The 22,086-nt window shown below is 39.9% G+C and overlaps 3 protein-coding genes across 6 annotated transcripts in view; 1 reads left to right on the top strand and 2 right to left on the bottom strand.

Moving 5' to 3' along the window:
• LOC109044685 (atrial natriuretic peptide receptor 1) overlaps positions 1 to 22,086 on the top strand; it is a 589,109-nt gene that overhangs the window by 367,056 nt on the left and 199,967 nt on the right. The gene's annotated exons all lie outside the window — the stretch shown is intronic.
• Positions 7,148 to 10,984, bottom strand: LOC109044687 (uncharacterized). The gene is made up of 2 exons (XM_019062516.2): positions 10,430 to 10,984; positions 7,148 to 8,860 (listed from the first exon to the last, which is right to left on the bottom strand). The coding sequence occupies exons 1-2, from the start codon at positions 10,554 to 10,556 to the stop codon at positions 7,965 to 7,967; spliced, it is 1,023 nt and encodes a 340-aa protein (XP_018918061.2). The 5' UTR covers positions 10,557 to 10,984; the 3' UTR covers positions 7,148 to 7,964.
• LOC109044686 (uncharacterized) lies at positions 14,772 to 19,019 on the bottom strand. The gene is made up of 3 exons (XM_072305173.1): positions 18,592 to 19,019; positions 16,654 to 17,126; positions 14,772 to 16,607 (listed from the first exon to the last, which is right to left on the bottom strand). Exons 1-3 carry the CDS (start codon positions 18,884 to 18,886, stop codon positions 16,296 to 16,298), a joined length of 1,080 nt encoding a protein of 359 aa, XP_072161274.1. The 5' UTR covers positions 18,887 to 19,019; the 3' UTR covers positions 14,772 to 16,295.

Raw genomic sequence — 22,086 nt, 5'->3', positions numbered from 1 at the left:
AACAAGTTTGTCGCCATGTGCTCCAAAAGTGGTGTTTCAGAGCTTACCCAACTCGGCATGTCTTTGCCAAGTCGACTTTAAGTCCTTACGTACCAATGTCGTTGTATCTATTCATCCCATTATTTTTTATATGAAATTAATACTTAAACTTCAGAGGTGAACTACGCTCCAGTAATTTATTTTTTCTTAAGGGCCATGATACTCCTATTTTGCGTCAGGTCAGCGAACTGCGCCAAATTTACTCCATATACGTTTAAACAGAAAAATTCTATACATAATCAAGTTTTCCATAAAATTTGACAACTATGTGTGGACAAGTTGGGAAGTTAATCCGGTCACTTTCTTGGAGTTAGCGATCATAACTTTCCGAGTACCGAGTGTAAGCGCTTTACCCCTGCTGACAAATGGGCAAATTTATCAGCCCTTAATTTTGCTCAAGAGCTCTTGGCTGGCGGAAAGAATAGGAGGTCATGCTCTCAACACGTAGACTTGTTAAGAACTTTCGAAAAACTGTCTAGAAAATAATAGTAATTACGAGTTTTGTTTGACATCTATGTTGATGAATTGCGTGAATTACGTCTCCTTTTTTTCCTCCTTTATTCCGTAGTTCTATTATCATCTGATGTGATCGGTGGCGAAGCGAGAATGATCGATTATCGATATTTCTCCATTTGAAGCTGTGGTTTAGAGTCGATAATTAAGGTGTTCATTGCGAGCACCGTTCTCATCGATCCTTCTCCATAGGTTTAAAAGGTAGATCAATCGATATATCGCAAAGGAAGCCACACCACTGGATGCGATATAGACGTAATCAAAGCTTCGTCTCTATGGAAGACTCTTTTATGACTGTAGGAATTTAATTGTTGAGAATTTCCCCATTTTAGGGATACTAAATTGCATATACTGTTACAACAATTTCCTTCATTTTAGTAAATAATTAAAAATAGGAAAAAAAACTGGGTGAAATATTTTCTAAATCATAATTTTTTTCCGAAATGCGAACGGAAAGGAATATAATAAAACAAATGTGTATTATTCAATACAAAATGTAGGTTCCTTCAATGACTTTTTATTTACACGTAAATTGAGAGAATTTTAAGTGTGCACAATTAATCTTTTATTTAACAGATCGATTCGAAAACTTTCCAGGAGTCAAAAAAAACTTGAATTCGACCAGAATTTGAGGAAATTACTTTCCATGCATTATGATACGCACCAAATTCTGTCCGAAGAATCAGATTTATGAAACTGTATTCACTCTGTCAATTGATCTATTGTCGGCGCTTGTGTGTTGAAAAAAACACCGTAATGTAGTTTTGAAGAGTATCGCCAATTTGAAGAACATTTACCCTACAAACATCTGGGTGTACTCACTTCAGTGCATTTAACTTCAGTGAGTAAATTTATAAGCTCCCACCAAATATTTGTCGAGTCCTTCCGTTATTCACACGCTGTATAGCTATCGATTACATATTGCGTGCCTGCTTCTGGATTGCTCTGAATCCACTCAAATGAGCGATTTGCATACTCGTGATATTACATGTTGCAAAAAATTCGCCATAAAATCACAAAACTTCATCTGCTCACTTCTTCATATCCAATTGCCTTTAGAACTGTCTACTTGCTTAATGGGACCTCTTTATTGCTTAATGCCTATCCTAGTTTTTGACCTTAATCAAACTTTTTATGACTTTTTGGCTTTATTTTTCTCGCGAAGTGATCTGGACCCAGCATCATTTCATCACTTTGTTACATACAGTTCGAGCCGTAATTAGTGCGTTTTTCTCGCTCACCATAGTTATTTGCATGGAGGAGCATCCGTATTATCTATCCCAACAGGAAAAGAAAAAGAGGAAACGCCTTTTCTCCAAGATGATGCTAAACTGAACTTTTATCCCCTATCATCCCCGATAACTAGGTCCCTCTTTTGTCACCTTCCCCCTCAGTTTATGCGCCGAAAGAACAAATGACAGTGAAATTGGGCGGCTCATTGTGACGGAACGCATCGCGGAGCGAATGTTGATGGAATATTTATCGCCTACTTAGCGCCCTGAATGTTTGTTTCATTGTGCCCAAAACGCCTTCGATTTTGATAAAAGCCAACTTCTCCCGATAAATAACAACTTCAAGCCAAGTCCCGTATCTCACAAGTTCTTCGACGCGGCTATCACCATATCCATTTGTCCTCGAGGACCCGTTTTCTCGATTTTTATTCGTCTCCCATATTTTCGTTGTCTCCATTTCCTGGACAACTGGAAACGCCGGAAAGACGAAGAATTGGTGCTTCAATCTTTTCTTTTTTATTCGCCCGATAGGCTGAATCAGTTCAAGATTGAAAGCACTTTATCATAAGTTTCCTCTTGAATTTGGCGGATTCGAAGCTATAAGTTTACAAAAGTTGGGGGTATATTTTTTCGGAGGACTAGATCACCGAAATGTTATGAAAGAGGAAATTTTAGTACGATTGCAGTTGCACATATAAGTGGAAATCGTTTTGGGAAATACGCAGATTAGTGGTGATTAGGGAGGAGGGGTTTTTGATTTTTCCACTGGTCCCCCCCCCCCTCGATTTTACAGATTGGGCTCTAAAATCGATTGATTTATTTACAAGACATTTTTCTTCGAAAATAAAATCTTTAAAGAGAGCCGGCGTTTTTAAAAGCAAAACTGGAATCTTTGTTTGCTCCTGAAATTAAGATGATACAATTTTGTGAATCGACGAAGGCATTATTTCTCTTATTTTTAATTTTCCGTTCTTTATTATCAAAATTAGTACCTCCTAAATATGTATTTTCATTTTAAGAGACAACCGATTTAGAAAATTTCTGCGTATCATTGATTTCTCAAGTTTATATCGTTTGTGTTTTTTGACTCCATCATTTATTCTCGAAACTTAAGACTTTATTATAGAGAAAAGAGCAGCCCTCAATAATTGAGACTAGGATATATTGCGCTGAATTAAATATACAAAAATTCTGAAATTCTTATTATTTTTAATTTCATTTTGTCTTATACCCAGACGATATTCGAATGTTAGCTGCTGAATGAGCGTGAAACAACGTGTATCGCATTTCTGGAGCCAGCATCGTTTAAACGTAGAGAAATTTCATACGCGCCTTGAAACTTCGATGCCTAAAACGGACCATAATTTAATATCACTTTGGAGACAAGTGCTCGACGTCAATTCATCACCATTAGTGTCATGATGGATAAACAAGATTGCCAGAGAGAGAAGCGTTGAATTCAAATTAATTTGGGATTTTTCGTTCCCTGCTTTTCCAATAATTAAATTCATTCTCGATTAGAATGAATACTTTAAAATAATATTATCGTAATTATAGATTCATGTATTTTCCCTTAATTAATACTCTAAATTTTCCTCCACCCTACTCGGAGTAATATTTTCTAATAGTAATATTTTCTTTTAAGCAAAATAGGCAACAATGCTATCTTATTCACCCTCGGATGATAACTTTTTATGCATTATTTCTGGAGCAGCCGTCTGAGTGGATGGAGGAGGCGTTTAAAATGAGATGCGGTGGCGTGGCGTGAATGATCGATTATCGATATTTCCCCATTTGAAGCTGTGTTCAAGAATCGATTATTAAGGTGTTTGTTGCGATCACCCTGTTTATCGATTCTTTTCCATAGGTTTAAATGGCAGATCAATCGATATATCGCAAAGCACGTTACAGCATCCACCCATCAATCAACCTAACTGGATCTTCGTCTTGAACATACTGATCTAGTCATCGAGAAAATGAATTACGATGAATTTCTTATCTCGCCTGCTCACGTGGCTTTTTTATGCTCAGTTTTACGACTTTGAGCGAAGGATAACTTAAATTCTAGTCTTGTGCATCTAAATATATTGGTGGATTTATTCTGAAGAAGTATGCACGTAGGTTTAATGCGTCTCGATTTTAGAAATTGGTAGGAAGGATAAAGTTTCAAAAGCTGTAAAATGTATCACCTCGCTTCAATATCTGGTTCCAACAAGAAAACCATCGAAAACCACTTGATGAATGCATTTTCACGGAAACAAAGAGGTAGGGGTTAAGAGGCAGGGGTTAAGTCCCAACTGTTGGATAATATGGACATTTCCAATTAATTTTGGTAAAACCCCAATTAATTTTGGTAATACCCCAATTAATTGTTGTAATACCCCGATTAATTGTGTTAGTACCCCCAAAAAACTAAACTAAATGTTACGGTACTACCCTAACTTAAGGTACGGTATTACCAAAATTTATTAGAAATGTCCATATTATCCAGCGAATTGGGGTAGTACCACAATTTTGGGGGATAACCCCTCACATTTTTTTTCCGTGTCGTCTCATTCTTGCAGTGCTCCCATTTCTTGGAACTAATCACGAATGCCGGAACTTTTGAGATTTTCCTGAATTTCTCCCCGGAACATTTGAAATTCCCGAGATGTTCCGGATCTTTTACATTTTCCGGAACTTTCTCGGAACTTTTGAAAAACGGTAAAAGGAACTCCGGAACTCTTGACGGCTATGGAGGGGGAGACATCGGGACGAAAAAGTTCCGAATCCCGGAACTTTTGACGGACGGGTGTTCAGTGTTGAGTGTCAGCGAAGACCGGGAATTCCGGATTTTGTAGTGTTTGATTTTTCCCACTACTCCCATTTCCCGGAACTAGTTCCGAATTCCGGAACTTTTGAGATTTTCCTGGATTTCTCCCCGGAACATTTGAAATTCCCGAATTTTTTTGGATTTTTTACATTTTCCGGAACTTTCTCGGAACTTTTGAAAAACGTTAAAAGGAACTGCGGAACTCTTGACGGCTATGGAGTGGGAGAAGTCGGGACGAAAAAGTTCCGAATCCCGGAACTTTTGATGAACATGAAATGGGAGCACTGCATTATGGGCAGAAATATTTACTAAAATTTAAATTAAGGTAAACCTCGAAAGTCGATCATTTTCCACAGTTTTAAATGACAGATGAATCAACGGAATGAACAACACGGAAAGAGATTAAATGTTGATTTAGCATTTATACTGTTAAAAAGTTGTCCGACAAGTTTCAAATGCTGATTTTACATTTTAACAAATGCTAACGTGACTACGCCCACTGCAAAACGTACAAATTAAAATGTTATGTTAGCATTTTAGTATCGTAAAATTAGCATTTGAAACTTATCGGACATCTTTTTAACAGTATAAATGCTAAATCAACATTTAATTTTTTCCGTGAACCGCCTTGTGATAAATTCCAGTGACTGGTAAAAAATTAACAGAAAGGTAAGATCTTCGAGAGCGCAATCTGGTAGTTGGACTTGTTAACAACAGGCGCAGAGAATGAACACGAAAATTCGCTGTCGGTAGCGGCGCGCTCAAGCCCGGTGGCGGACTGGCGGATGAAGAATTGAAGTTGCGGGAGTTTAATTAATTCCGAGAAACGCTTTTTCCAAGCACTCCGGAGATAATTCTTGTCAAATGCTTATTAAAAGTTGCTTGATGAGATTTTAGAGGCAATTTAAAGCTTCTCCGAGACAAAAACATCGGGGCTTGTTCATTATCATTCAGACCAGAGATGGGAAATTTCCTGAAATTTATTCGAGTGAAATTTCATGAAATTTATTGAAACTTTTAGGGATACATTCAGGAGGCTAAGAAACGTCTAGAAACAGTGATTCTAAATTTTGAAATTTTTTACCCCAAGCCTGAAACATTCGCGCGTTGTAAATGCTTTCGTTTAGTTTAGAGGTTAGGTTGGGGTTTTTCTCTCTCAACTCCCCTTTTTGCCCCCTCTTTGTGTCTGGTATCTTCAGTGGAGTAGCATAATACCACAACATCAGCAGAAAGACCATTTAAAACGCTTTCAGACCTCCAAAAGGTTTAATCAATAATTCTAAAAAAAGTAATAAGTTTCAACTTTTCGAGCCTTATGAAATTTCACTCTCCATCTCTGATCCAGACATGCAACAGAAGGCAAGCTCAAAATGGCCATGGTATTGAGTAAATCATGGTACCATGTTGACGCCGAAGTGGTATCAACATGTAGCAAGTGAATGATGTAATCAATTTTTTCATTTGAAATATTGTTGTGCGGCCTCCATGGTGGATTTACTTCGATAGCAACATGGCACCAATATTATTTTAACCTTTTATCACGATGGCACCAACGTATTCAACTTATTATTATGTTGGTGCGAACGTCGCATCAAAATGTTTTCAACGTGGGACACGTGAATATAAAGTTATCGCGATGTTCGTTTGAAATATTACGGTGCAATACCTCCATGGTGGACTTATTTTGTTAGCAAATTGGTAACAATGTAGTATTCATATTTTATCACGATGGTACCGAAGTATTTAACATATTATCTTGGTGGTACCAACGTGGTATCAGAATGTTATGCATGGGATAAGTAAATTAAATTATTGCTCTGTTAATTTGACATTGAAATTTGAAGTGAAAGTTCTCCCCCGTAGAAAAAAGCAGAATCTACTTGATTTAAATCCCACACTAAACGGTCATGTGATTTTCTCTGCGGTGTAAATATGACACAACCTCAATCTCAACGCTTCTGCTCCGATGTTGAATGTTGTTCACACTAGAAACATCATAGTGTGAGGGAGGAATACTGCTCGATTGAAAAGCCTACGTCGCACTGTGGGTCGAGTCAATGGGAGAGGTCGGACCAAATTTGGAAACTTTAAACGCTTACGTCTCTGCGCATACGAAACTTTGAGGTTCTAAAAATGGTTCCATTGGTTTTCTCGTAAAATTTTCCTTTAGCAGCACTGCTCAAAATTTAAAATGCGACGCAAGTAACATCAAAATTTGCAGTTTTAGCCAAAAATTCTATGTCCGACCTCTCTAATTGACTCGATCCACTGTGCGTCGATCGTTGCAGAGCGCGATTTGAATCAAATATAGGCTAATTTTTCTTGTGAGCGGGAAATTCAATTTTTTCATGCCCAATGCCAGTCAAAAACGTTATTAATAAGGGAAACTGTAGTCTTGATACCTTTTATGTAAGTTTATTTCTCCTATGAGGCCATTTGATTTTAATTAATCATCATTATGCAGGGCACTATATCACATGTTAAATTGGTCACAAATGATTGGTTTACCAAAAAACAAAATACCAAAACATAGAAGAAACATCATACTTAAAATTTGACTATGAGAAATTATATTTACAAACTACAATTATCTCAAAAGGTAACAAAAGAGGGTACATGAATAAAGATGAATACAATCAGCTGCGTGTTCAAAATCAGTACCTAATCAGCCAAATCACATTCAATGCTGAGCTCAAATGAGAGGCTAAGGAGATATCCAGAGGTGGTACGTTTAATTAATTACAATTAGAGAGCACTGTTGCAGCAGAGATCTATGAGTGCATTGCATACTGAAAAACGTAATTATCTTTTTTTGGAGTTAATCCTCTCTTCTATGAATTACTTTTGGGTCTTAAATTCGAGGTGACATAGATAAATGTGGTAGCTTCCTTCAAAACATAGACATTCAAATTTTCTCCTTAAAATTTCAAAAAAAATTTCATCATTTTTTCAAAAATCGAAAACATGAATAAATATTTTTCAACATCATGCCACAGATATTGATCAATTAAAAAGAGAAAAAAAAGAAAAAAGAAAAAAAAAATGCGTCCTTGAAAATACTACGCATTGCAACCACTATGCCATATTAGGTAAATATCCGTTTTTTGCGTTCCGCGAAACGTGCTCTGCGTGAAATTTGAAAATGAAACGTAGAATGCTTGGATACGTACTTTTTCTTGTGGTCCATTCTCATCTTTCTCGCATCTTCACCTAGAGATGATGATGATGACGCTTTAGTCGACTCTACCTGCAATCAGTCATACTGATCAGACCCCTTCCTCGGTTTACTCGGAGAGGTGGGGATCTAGATCCCCTTTGCTCTCTACCTGGAGATGGTGGCTGCTCTTCATCCCTCTGGATAATCAGTCTTACTGATCTGTTCCTCTCCTTGCTTTACTTGGAGATGGGGATCTAGACCCCTTTTCCTTCTTACCCGGAGATGGAGATCTAGATCCTCTTTGCTCTCTACCTGGAGATGGAGATCTAGATCCCCTTCGCTCTCTACCGGGAGGTGGCAATCTATCTCTCCTTGGCTCTCTCTTAGGAGATGATGGCTGCTCTTCCTCCCTCCGGATAACCGGCGATCGCTTCAAAGCCTTCAACCCCATTTTCGACGATTTATCTTCCGTATGCTTCGAGGGTTCGTCATCGGGGCAATAAATTACCAAGAACGGAAAATCTGCTTGCTGCTTTTTTAGCCATTCACAGCTCGCAGAACCACCTTTCTCAAACAAGCGATTGAATTCTCTCTTGTCCAAAGCCATCTGTACTTTACTCGATACTATGCTATCGCAAAAACATTTACATCTCCCGGATTTCGGATGCCGGTACCCGCCCATCGCGATCGAGCGTACGACAAATTTACCATCCGGTTCGTACTCTCTACCGAAGTTGATGACACCCATCGTGCCGATACAGATTGCTGTACAGTTTCCTTTTGTCAATTCCGAGTCCTCCTCGATTGATTTCGATGGCACGCTCTCGTGAAACGAGACGATCTGTACCCTGAAACCGTTCCGCTGTAACCACCGCGTGGCCTCCTTCCTGCTATGTTGGTGGTCTCTGAAATCGGTTTCGTTCCCACCCGCGGTCCTTATGGCGTGATATAATCCGCCACTAAATACGCAGTTACAAACGTGTCCTTCGTTATCGCTCTCCTTAAAGTGGCCAGTTTTCATCGGAACAGGCGGAAGTCCTCCTCCTCGAAAGACGATCCCACCGTGCGTCTGACACTTTTCATTGCACTCAGCGGCGGTTTTCGGCTCTGAAATCAATAATAGTATAAATATATCTATAAATAAGTCAGGTGACCGAACGGTCTGTTTATGATATTATCAGTCCGGCACGAGCCGTGTAACGGACCTGTCGCGATCATTTTAGCTTCATTTTCCTTTCTTTTAAAATTCGTCTGATGATGGAAGCTGTTCAGCCCCGAAACGTCCCGTAATACGTTTTAAACTTGTTATGTTTAGCCTTGATCCTGTACCTAATCGGTGTTTCTTGTATGTAATATTCTCCGAAATTAACTTTCAAGCTCAAAAAAAACTCTCAAGTTGAGGCCAAAATGGCAAAATTAAAAATACTCAATTTTTATACAGTTTTAAAATTTACACAATTATTTTCCTTTCAAATTAACAATTTTTTTGGTGGGAAGCAAAAACTATTTGCTCTTCTGGGAGATTTTTTTTATAATTATGAGGGAGCAACATTTATAAAACACTGCAATCGCACTGGTTCCTTCTTGCTATCTGCGATCCAATTTTAAATGACCCGCTCTTAAAATCAATCATTTCGGATCGTTACTAGAATCTAGATTTTCTCGTATGAGTCTAGACAAATTACCCACGGCACAGATCTCTATTTACTATTCGCACTTCATTTGTAAATTTTCATGAATTACCTTTGAGAAGTTTGTTCGCAGTTTTGAATCGGAAGACCACTAGTAAAGGACCCCATTTTTATAACCTGACATTCAGTTTTGCTATCTTCAAGAACACAGTAAGAAAAAGCGGCCTAAATCTTTGGTTATTATTTGAAGTAAAACAACAAGAGACACAAGCTATCGGTTGATTTTGTGTGTGTCAGGTTTTCCTGCGTCAAATCTACCAAACCTTTTGGGTTAAGGTAACCAAAGCTTTGTGTTGAAATTCTGCGACCTTACTGATGAGGAGTCGTCAAAACCTGGATCACATTGGTGGTACAAAAAAAAACCATTGGTGGTACTTTTTGGAGAAAAAAACTTCGTGCGTGGGACCCGAAGTTGAGATCATATGGATCTCTGAAGTTTTCGGATCACGTGTCCAAAAACTTGAGGTCCAGCTGCCGAAGTTTGGGTCAGACATGTGAAGTACTTCGATATATATCGAAGGGCTCGGGTCACACATCTTAAGTAATCGGTACATACCGAAGTGTCTCGATGTCTGATTCGAACTTCGGCAGCTCGACCTCAAGTTTTCGGATGCGTGATCAGAAAACTTCAGAGATCTAATTGACCCCAACTTGGGTCCCATGCACGAAGTTTTTTTCTCCATGTATTACAATGCGCTAGACGCTCGCTAGTCTTAAACTCTGAGTATGAGGGAAAGCAAGAATACACAAGTTCGACAGGGCATTTCTTCGTGATCACAAAAACCTACGGTTTGGGTTGATTTAACACACTAAAAAACTAACACAAAGCAACATAGTGTGCCACTAAACACGGAAATTTTTAACTGTGTATCTGAAAAAATTCACAAGAGGGGCGTTTTACTTTATAATTGTAGATTTTCTTAAGTGATTAAGTCAAGAAAATCTGGACCGTGGTGTTTTAGGGATGAAAATAGAGTTGGTTTACCCGGAAAATTAGTGGCAGCTGGTTCCGCGAATAAGTTTTTAGAGTCTTTGCTGTTCGACCAAAATGGACATACAACGGGACCCACAAAAAGAAGGCTCCCGATGATCAGGTTGCTAAGCACTGACATCACGCGCGCGGCTACATTTATGATACGTTTACGGTGAATCGAACTGTTCAGACTGTCGCGTTTTCATCGAGACAACGACGAAAGTAAAACAAGGTTAATTTTTAACCTTATCCCAATGGAAGCTGTGAAACATTTGTCAACACCAGCGCACTTTTACACGCGGGTATCGAGATACATCATGCGGAACAAAGTGTACATTTGACTTGTGGTCTGAGTGACGCAGCTCAGAAAAAAAATAGCATTGAAACAGCTGCTGTGCAACTTCATAATGAGTTTCAAATCAGGAAAAAAATTCTCGTTTTCAATTTCATACAGTCTGCTAAGGCAGATTTTCCTTACGTGATGTCACCTCAATTAAAATTGTTGATACTTCATCGATCGAGCAGACATTTCTTTACCTGAACATGCACGAAACAAGGCTACTCTTTAGAATGCAGGAGGTCCTAATCAACAACTCATCATCTCATCGGTTCAATCGTCCTAACCGGAATTTCAAAAGTGATAGAATCTTGCCAATGAAAACAAAATTTACTGCAAGATATGACACTACCTTACACCTTTCCATCAAATAGCCCCCACCCCCTTTCCAAACGAAACAAATTTTATTACATATACAGGGTGATTCAGTGTTAAACGGCCAGACTGTAGGCGCCGAAGCATCCCCAAACACCCCTTTTAAGTGATTCGACGGACGCCATTTTCTGTGTCAGAGCGACATGCGATATATCGGATCAATTTGTTCCGTCATTTCAGCTACTTGTCGTTCGAATTTTGAAATCGCATTTCCGTTGCCATGAGACTAAAGAATTAATGTACCAAATCTGACAAAGACATTCAGCGTAATAAAGGCGTGGTTTTTTAGAGGAAAAATATCGCAGTCGAGAGCAGTTTCCATATCAGTATCAAATGCTATATTTTTCCTCTAAAATAAACCCTGCCTTTCTCATGTTGAATTCTTTGCAGAATTTGGTGCATAAATTCTTTAGTCTTCTGACAACACAGGTGCTATCTCAAAATTCGAAAAAAAATGGCAAGTAGCTAAAATTACGGAACGAATCGATGCGATATATCGAACGTCGCTCTGACACATAAAATGGCATCCGTCGAATCACCTTAAATTGAGATTTCGTTTCTTTTTTTTTTTAGATCATCTATGAATTCAGGGCATACAAATACAGGGGAGTACACGTTTTCATGAGATGGGGCTCCTAACCGTTGCCCAATTTCAGGAAAAACGATTTACTTTCCGATTTTTTTTTTTTTGGGGGGGGAGGGGGGGGCCGCCGACTGGACTTTTAGAAAAAAACTTTATGAAACAAAAAGTCTTATCTCGAACCATAGCACACGCTCCTGCAGTCCGGCCTTTCAACCCTGTATCACCCTGGATCATCGGTGGATCCAGCAAATCGGCAACATTATATTTTCTCCGTTTACACCTATGGAAATGTATCGATTCTTGGAGGGGCCAGAATCTCCGACAAGAATCGATTATTCAGCACAGTATAATGGAGGCAATTCGATGTTGCCAAATTACTGGATCCGCCTCCACCCTGTATATGTAAATGAAACAATCCGCTGAAAAAATAACAACGAGTTATACATTGCAAGGCGATCTGAGCTCGGTGCCACGTCAATAAATCATCAAGTTTTTATGGTCGACCGCGTTGGAGGGAGCATGCTATGCGTGTTGCCACCGGCGCCGGGGGCCTCGGGAGAAAGTCAAGCCACATACACCACGGATGGACTATTGTTCCAGGAATTCGACCTGGGCACCTGTTGAACGTTCACCCCCTGCCACCATCCCCTCACCACGACTACCGACACGCAAAATCAACGCTCGACCCCGGGGACCACTCGATGTTCATATTTTATACTGCAGGTGAATTGCTTTCACAGGTTAAGCCTCGGTTCCACGGGAGGGCGCGACACAAAACTGCCCGCGCGGAATGGAGATGTTGCATGTGTGAAATCATTGCACTGGTTCTCCGCCACGGCACAGTGGATTTAGTCAATCAGTTCGGACTTGAAATTGTTGACTAACACTGCAAATTTTGATGTTTATTTCGTCACATTTTAACCAAGGGGTGTCTCTATGGAAGAGAATTTCATGAGAAAGTTATAGCCACTTTTAGAACCTTAACGTTTCGTATAAATGGAGTTATGAGCGAATAAAGTTTCCAAATTTTGCCCGACCTCTAACATTGTCTCGATCCACTGCGGCCGCGGAAATGGAGATGTTGCATGTGTGAGGAATTTGCGATTTGACTGTTGATTCTTACGTAAAAGTTCGTGAGAAACACGATGGTGCCACTGGTTTTCTCTGAAATCAACTCCCAAGCTCAAAAAAGCTCTCAAATTGAGGCCAAAATGGAGGGGATATCCCACGCTATCCTGAGAGTCCACCTTTACATCAAGACGAACTCTCCGTGCAAAGATAGGGAGCAAATACATTAGCAGTGATGCCGTGTTTTCAGTTTTAGAGTCCCCAAATAAGTGGCAGCCCTGTCAATGTATTTGCTCCCTATGTTTGCATGGAGAGTTTGTCTCGATGTGGACGTGGACGCTCAGGATAGCGTGGGATATCCCCTCCATTTTGGCCTCAACTTGAGAGCTTTTTTTGAGCTTGGGAGTTGATTTCAGAGAAAACCAGTGGCACCATCGTATTTCTCGTGAACTTTTACATAAGAATCAACAATCAAATCGCAAATTTCTCACACATGCAACATCTCCGTTCAAGACCCGCGACCGCAGTGGATCGAGTCAATGTTAGAGGTCGCGGGCAAAATTTGTAAACTTTGTACGCTTATAACTCCATTTATACGAAACGTTAAGGTTCTAAAAGTGGCTATGGCTTTCTCATGAAATTCTGTTCTAGAGGCACCCCTTGAAATTTAAAACGTGACGAAATAAACATCAAAATTTGCAGTGTTAGTCAACAATTTCACGTCCGAACTCTCTGATTGACTCGATCCACTGTGCCGCGCCGCGCCGTGGCGGAGAACCAGGTGCAATGATTTCAAGCACAGAGATGGAGTGACCTTCCGCACTCCACTTGTAATGTACCACTAGACAAGGTTCGAATCTAAGCATTCTGATACATGTTTCTTAATCAAAATTTCACGTAGAACACGATTCGCGCAACAAAAATTACCGAAATCAACTCCTAACAAAGATATTAACGTTTTTATTTCACATTGGTTACCAGGAATTTGAACTGCCCGCTCACAAGAAACTCAAAACTCTACGTGAGTCAAATCGCGCACTACAACGGTTTCAGCAAGCTTCTCAATAGAGCAATGTTCATTTCCCACCATGTGTTGTTCAAACTATTAGCAATTTGCTATAGCTGAGCCAAAGCGTCAAGATTGAGGTTGCCAGATTTTTATATCGCAGAGACTGTCATGATAACGTTTAGCGCGCGATGTGAATCACGTAGAGCATTGAGTTTTCATGAGCGGGTGGTTTGAATTCACGCATCAAGAATCATTAAATATCTTCGTAAGGAGTTAATTTTGGTATTTTTTGTTGTGGGCATCGTGTTCTATGTGAAATATCAGTTACGAAACATGCATCACAATGCTGAAATTCGAACCTTGTCTAGTGGTCCATTTTGCAATAATGAGATCTTTTTACGGTGTGCCTAAAGTGACTTATTACGGAAGTTGAATGTATACAGAAAATTCAAGTTGGAGATTGTAGGGGGAACTTTTTGATGTGCTTTTGGCCAATTTTGAGATCTGAGGGCTATTTACTTGTAAGTTTTCCCTTTTAAATTCGAATTTAATCCCTTTTAATTTGAAGTGTTGTTGTTGTTGCTATTCATATTTATTAATAGGTGCTTTAACAAAGCTGGGACTTTAACATCGAGAGCAGAGATCATAGCGGATAAAAATCTATGAATATGTGTTTAAAGGAAATTTTCTTAGCTTTCAAACAATCGAACTTTCTTTTTTTTCCAATATATTGAGGTTCCTCAGCAGTGGTCTCTCCACTCCGTGGGTCCAAATTATCGAAAGAATTGAAATTTAATACTTCAATACTACGCCAATTAATAATAATTTGATACTTAATAGAAGTGTGTCTTATTTCGTTTGTGGGTTTGTGTACATCAGGAAAAGGATATAGGGCTAGAGAGACAATAATAGGGTATTGCCTGGTTCAAGTAATTTTCCCTTTAGTTATGCTTATACATTTATTCTATTTTATATATTTCACTTAGGATATCTATGTAGGTTTATTAGCACTATGACATACAGAGTACAAATGTCCGTCAATTTAGTTCGACGAATTGTGTTCTACACGAAATTTTAAAAGGAAGTCCAATTGAAAATGCTTGAATTCGTGATCCGTCTGGTGGTCTATTCTCATCTTTTTTGCACCTTCACTAGGGAGCTGATTATTGTAATTTATAGACAAAGCTATAGACAAAAAGACATAGGGAGTATGGAGCGATTCTTTCCGCTGAAATGAGTGCTTCTCATAAACCAAGGAGGGAGATGATGGACTAACTGTAAGGTCTCTTGTGGGTTGCCGTTAGTTAGTCTATTACCTACTTTCTCTGTCCTTTTAAACCACCCATTTCAACCAAAAAGATAGAGTAATTTTCCCTTGTCTCTTATGTCTATCGATTTTTCTATCAATTACAATAAGCCCGCAGCGGGCTGATTATTGAAATTGATAGACAAAGCTGTAGACAAAGAAGAAAGAAGACATATAGAGGGATTCTATGGGTGGAAGCGAGTGGTTGCAATGGACAAAGGAGGTAAGAAATGGACTAAGTAATGGCAATCCACGAGGGACCCGTAGTCCATCATTTTCTCCCTTAGTTTATGGGAACCACCCATTTCAACCACCAAGATCAGCGCACATTGTATTGCACAATGTCTAAAAGGAAGTAGCGTTGAATATATTGGTACGCAGTGTGTAGCCAAGTGCTGGAATTAATGTAACAATTTTATAAACAAAAAAAAAAAAAAAAAAAAAAAAACACTTACATTTTATTATTAAACTTTGACCGAAGCTTTTCGAAGCAAGCGCTTCATCGTCAGAGTCACAAAGTATACATCACGAAGTCCATACCTTAATTTCAGACAAGGGAACATATTTCATTGGTAAAATTTGATAACAGAGTAACATATGCTCTTTTAATCTACATTTTTATAAAATTGTTACATATTATTTCTAGCACTTGACTACACCCTACATACCAACATTTCAACCAATAGGATAACTCAATACTCCCTACGTCTTCGTTGTCTATCGCTTTGTCTATCAGTTTCAATAATCGGCCCGCGGGAGATTACACTGAAAAAAAATTCTCGGCGTTTTTACCAAGGTCCGTTGGTAACTGTACCATCTCGCCAATTATTGGTGATTTTATCAAGACAGACTGGTAAACTTACCTAAAAACCGATATTTTTACTGTTTTTTTTTTCAGGTAAGAATACCACTTTTATTGGTAATCAATTCCCGGTAACTTTGCCATTTTATCTCGGTAATTCTACCATAGTCGATACAAAATATTGGCGTTTTTACCTAGGTCCAGTAAAATTACCGAGAAAGCTCAATATTTTTACGGAAATTTCTCGGTAAAATTACCAATTCCATAAATGGTAATTTTACCAAAAAAAAACTGGGATCAAATAGAGCCCTGAATTCTTGGTAATTTTACCCTTTTCTTAGTAAATACACCGAGATTTTTTTTTCAGTGTAAGATGCACCTGCCGACTCTAACAGCAATCAGTCTTCATTATCCGCCCCCCTCCTTGGTTTACTCGGAGATGGGGATCTGGTTCCCTTCGAATCTCTACCAGAAGATGATGGCTGCTCATTCTCCCTCCGAATGGCTGACATCCGCCGCAAAGTCTTCATGGTTGGTGGCCTCTGTAACTTCGGTTCACTTGAAGCCTTTGCATTTTCCGCGTGCTCCGGGGAGTCATCAGGGCAGTCTACTTTGGATTTGAATTCTTCATTGTCCCGTAACCATTTACAGCTCGCAGATCCGCCCCTCTCGAATTCCTTAAAAAATTCTTCGACGCTCAATCCAGCGGCCTTTACGATCTTACAAAATCTTCGAACCAGCTCAATCTGCAGCGGCCTTTACGATCTTACCCACCGCCAAATTCATTTTGCACTTGCACTCCCACCCGTCGTTCGATGGTGTCGCGTTCCCCTCTGCGATTGCTTTCCATACAGGACCGTCCATTACGCAACCCATAGAGCGTCGGCATTTTGACTTACAACTCTCTGGTGTCATCACCGGATCCCCATCCGATTTTGAAGGTAACGGGTCTTCGGAGAATGAGACCAGTTTTGTCTTGAATCCGTTCTGCTTTAACCATGTTCGAGTCTCCTTAATGTTACGCTCGTGCTTTTTAAGTTCTTCTTCGTTGCGACCCCTCTCCTCGACGAGGCTGTATAAAGCACGGCTGAATTGGCATTTGCATACACGCTTTCCGTTTTTCTTCTCAAAAACCCCAGTCTTGATCGGCACAGGCGGGTGTCCTTCTCGGATGACACGCCCACATTTCGACTCGCACTCTTTCGTGCATTCGTGCTCGGTTTCTGGCTCTGAAATCGATAGAATTGAAAGAAGAATGTAAGTAAGTAGATAGGTGGAACATGGTGTTAAGGTGATTCGATGGACGCCATATTTTGTGTCAGAACGACGTGCAATATATCGCATCGATTGGCTCTATTTTTTCAGTTACTAATCATTTTTCTCGAATTTTGAGATCGCAATTCTATTGTCAGGAGACTAAAGCACTCACTTTCCAATTTTTAAAAACAAATTCAACGTAATAAAGGCGTGGTTTTTTTTAGAAAGAAAACATCGCATTAGATACTGATATCGAAACTGCACTCGACTGCGATATTTTCTCTCTAAAAAAACCAAGCCTTTATTACGTTGAATTTCTTCCTTAAAATTGGTAAGTGAGTGCTTTAGTCTCCCGACAACAGAATTGCGATCTCAAAATTGGAGAAAAATGACGAGTAGCTGTAAAAATGGAACCAATTGATGCACATGACCACATTTCTCTCTTTATGTCCGACCTCTCCTAAATCCAACTTCGCACGCTGGAAATGGAGTCCGGAAAATGGTCCATCGGTGTCGCCGTTGAATGTTGCGTGTTGACCCTCGAACCCCATTTTCAGTTATTGTTCACTTCATACAAAAAATATTACGAATTTGTACAAATTTACAATTTTTTTTTTACAAAAATACGAGTAACTTTAAAACTTAGGCGGTCATTTTATGAACAGAAGTGAAATGATGACTGATTAGCCCCGATCTCATCGATCGCTGAAAATTGCGTATTGAGGCCCATACTTTTGGCCCATTCTGCAATACGAAAATATAGTAGCCTCGATCTTGACGCTTTGGCTCAGCTATAGCAAATTGTTTACATTTTGAACGGTAAAGGTTGGGAAAGGAACAGGGCTTGATTGAGAAGCCTGCCGAAACCGCGGTTGTAAGGCGCGATTTGACTCGCGAAGAGTTTTGAGTTTCTTGTGACTGGGCAATTCAAATTTTCAGTAACCAATGTAAAATTAAAACGTTAATACCTTTGTTAGGAGTTGGTGTCAGTAATTTTTAATGCAAGAATCGTGTTCTACATGAAAATCTAGCTAAAAAAAAAATATATCAGAGAGATTCAATTCGTACCTTGTCTAGTAGTCCATTCTAGATTTTTGGAAGTGAAAAAGCCAAGCAAATCTGGAATGTGAAGTCCCAGCAGCTTGATTGTTGAAATTTTGTGATTGTCGGGTAGGCATAGATGACTTGGAGCGTGATTGGTCGGTCTTATCGCTGCTCTATTGTGCTTTTGTCGGGTGGAACCCACGACAAGCTAAAGGCATCTCTTAAGTTTCCGACAGTATTTCGTCCACTCCACCCTACAAAGGCACGATAAAGCAGCGATAAGACATATCCGACCAATCACGCTCCGCCTTTTAACCCATGCCATCTATGTCTACCCGACAAACACACAATTTCAGCAATCAGGCTGCTGATATGAGAATAAAGTTGGTTTACCTGGTGAAAAAGAGGCACCTGCACAGAGATTGGTAGAGTGGTTGGTCGAGTCCTTGGTCAAGCCGTTGGTCGGGTCGTGCGACGAGCCTTTGGTCGAGTCGTGCAACGAGCCTTTGGTCGAGTCGTGCAACGAGCCTTTGGTCGAGTCGTGCGTCGAGCCTTTGGTCGAGTGGTGCGTCGAGCCTTTGGTCGAGTCGTGCGTCGAGCTTTCGGTCTTGGAACTCCACCATCGCGGACACACAGCTGGACCTATGAGAACAAGGCTCCAGATAATCAGGTTCCTGTGCACATACATTAAGCGGCTACATGAAAAACACGTACACGATAAATGGAACTGTTCAGACTATCACGTTTTCACCGAAACAATGACGAAAACCAAAGAAGGTTAATTTTCAACCGTGCCCCAATCGAAACTGGGAAACAGTTGTCAACAGTAGCGCACTTTTATACGTGGGTATCGAGATACATCACGCGGAACAAAATTAAATTTGACTTGTGGTCTGAGTGACGCAGCTCAGAAAAAAGTTACATTGAAACAGCTGCTGTGCAACTTCATAATGAGTTTTAAATCAGGAAAAAAATTCCCGTTTTCATTTTCATACAGCCCCGTTACGCCATGTTTTTCTCCAAAATTGCATGGCACACGTAACAGATGTCCCTTCATAAGAAATTCGTAATGCTTCGTTTACCGAGCAGCTGAATCTTTACACGAACATGCGTCCAACGAGGCTACTTCCCAGAATGCAGTAGGTATTAAAAAGTAACTCTTTCATTGCATCCATTAGAAGTGATAGGATTCTTGCGGCACAAACACTACTTGGGCCGTCTCTAAATTACGTAACTCAATTTTTCGGTATTTTTTACCCCTCTATTCCTTGTCACGCTCTTGTGACGTCGGTCCTTATCCTATAAGACGAAAAAACAAAATCGCGTAACGCTCTTCTTGACGTCCCCTTCTCTCTTAGAGCGACACGTAATATGAATCAGTGAGAACGAAAATACACCAACTCGATAACTCGGAAATGCTACACTTTCATTGAAGATAGTCAGTTTTTAAAAAGGTCATTAAAGCTAGCGCATCTATTCCATCTTGGACCTTTAAAATGTCCATTAGTGTTTGTCTTTCGGCACCAAAAATCTTTTTCTTGGACTAAATTCTACATCCATTGTGCAGTTTTGTCCATGTCTTGATTATTTTCATTTTTCCGAGTTGGTGTGTTTTCGTTCTCACTGATTGATTTAGGCACGGCCCCTCATTGCAATAAGACATGACAAATTCTTCCATCAATAACCTCCCTTTCCATACAAAGCAAATTTTATGAAATATTTGTAGGTAAAACAAAACGCTAAAAAAACCAACGAGTCGAAATTAAATACATTGCAAGGCGATTTGAGCTGGGTGCCAAGTCAATGAATCATCAAGTTTTTATGGTCGACCGCGGTGAGGGAAGCATGCTATGCGTGTTGCCGCTTGTGCGAGGGGCCTTGGGAGAAACCAATAAGCCACATACACCACGGATGGACTATTGCTCCAGGAATTCGACCTGGGCACCTGTTGAACGCTTACCCCTTGCCACCATCCTCTTGCAGTCTCGCAAAATCAACGCTCCACCCCGGGGACCACTCGATGTTCATATTTTATACTGCAGGCGAATTGCTTTCACGGGTTAAGCCACGGTTTCATGAAGTGGACGACGCAAAGCTGCCCGCGGGTTGACTGTTCCGCCGTGTTAAGGAAGAACGCCGTATGAACATTTGAGAATTGCCAAATTTCCTTCGATAAAATTTTTATTTTCGAGGAAAGTTGTGAAACGTTTTCTTGAAATGTTCAAGAGCTGTAGGTGAATTGCGATCAAAATTATCTGAAAAGTTTAAAAAAATATTCATAAGTTTACTAGGAAATTCGTGTTTTATTAGAGAAAATTTGGCAAAGCCTGAAGGTTCATACGGCGATCTTCCTTAGCACGGCAGTGTTGGCCCATGTATTAGTTGGCTTATAAGCTTCGATCGACGCAATGTGCAAGACTAACTAACTAGCTAACTAACTAATAAGTCGCTCTTACAGTGCTTCTGTGCACTTTGCGACACCCAACCGCCACTGACAGCGATCTTGCCGAAGCTCCTCCGGCAGATCGCATCCAGTGGCGTGGCGTGAAGGATCGATTATCTATATATCGCCATTTGAAGCTATAGTAAAGAATCGATTACTAAGGTGTTCGCTGCGAACGCCCTGATAATCTATCTTTTTCCATAGGTTTAAATGGCATACAAGCGATATATCGCAATTCACGCCACGCCACTGATCGCATCACCTCACTTCCTGCCTTGTGCAAGACAAGTTTACTGAAATTCGACCTCTTTGCTAAACTAGATGTCTGCACGTTGCTACGTAGGCAACTATTGAGCAATGCTGCCGTGCTAGGGAAGAACGCCGTGTGAATATTCGAGAGTTGCCAAATTTTCCCGGATAAAACGTATATTTTTGAAGAAATTAATGCATATTTTTTATTGAAATTTTCAGATATTTTAGATTAAATTGCGTACAAAATAGTCTGAAAAATTGGAAGACATATATTTACAATTTCCCCCAGAAATTCGTATTTTATCGGAGGAAATTTAGCAACGCCTGAAGGCTCATACGGTGTTTTCACGGCAGAATGTGCTAGTTGTCGAATTCAGCTAGAGCAAAAGGAAGAGCTGTTTCTTCCAGAAAATGGCTTAAAAATTACGATGAGCGTATCGGAAAAGTCTGAAATACACGTTTCAGACCGTGCCATAATCAACATAAAATTTGTGTTGGTTCGTGTTTCGCCTCTTCTATGAAGCAAAAGTAACACAAGAACACAAATATTTTCATCATTGTATCCGGTCGCATGAATATGCCACGCTGATGAGCTGGCACGCCCAACCTTGCGTCTTGCGCTACCTGTGGAACCGTGGCTTCACTCCACAGCGTTTATGGGCTCATTCATAGCCCGAGCTGCCGGTGAAATTTATGGGAGCGGTTAGGTCCGCGTTGATGTAATCGGAGATGACTTCGTTGATAACTTGGAAAAATGTCTGCTCCTTCGGGTTTATGCGTTTAACGTGGCTTGTTGGTGATTGAGCGTTCCACGTGCCATATTTCATGCCGTGGGAAAACGCTATGTAAAAATCTGAATGCTATCAAATGTTTCCTAATGAAAAAGAAATTTTCCGGTCCATCAAATTAAAAGCACAAAACGTAAAATAAAATATTAAAGTGCTTCCAAAATCATTAAATGTGACACGGCACACCTTAAGATTTACAAAAAAACAAAAATTATATTTTCCTATAATACATATTTTTTTCCATCAATTTAAATCGAAATAATCCATACAGAGTGTGATAAAATTTCCAAATCATGAGTTGAGAAACTAAACGCAGACTTCGAGAGTTTAAATATTAGAGCTTAACGCAGAGCAGCGTGCTGCTAGCGCGTGACGTGCGCTGGCGCCTACAAACCTAACAGGGAT

The sequence above is a fragment of the Bemisia tabaci genome, chromosome 10, assembly GCF_918797505.1.
Source record: "Bemisia tabaci chromosome 10, PGI_BMITA_v3".
Taxonomy (NCBI): Eukaryota; Metazoa; Arthropoda; class Insecta; order Hemiptera; family Aleyrodidae; genus Bemisia; species Bemisia tabaci.
This window is presented reverse-complemented; position numbering and strand designations above follow the sequence as displayed.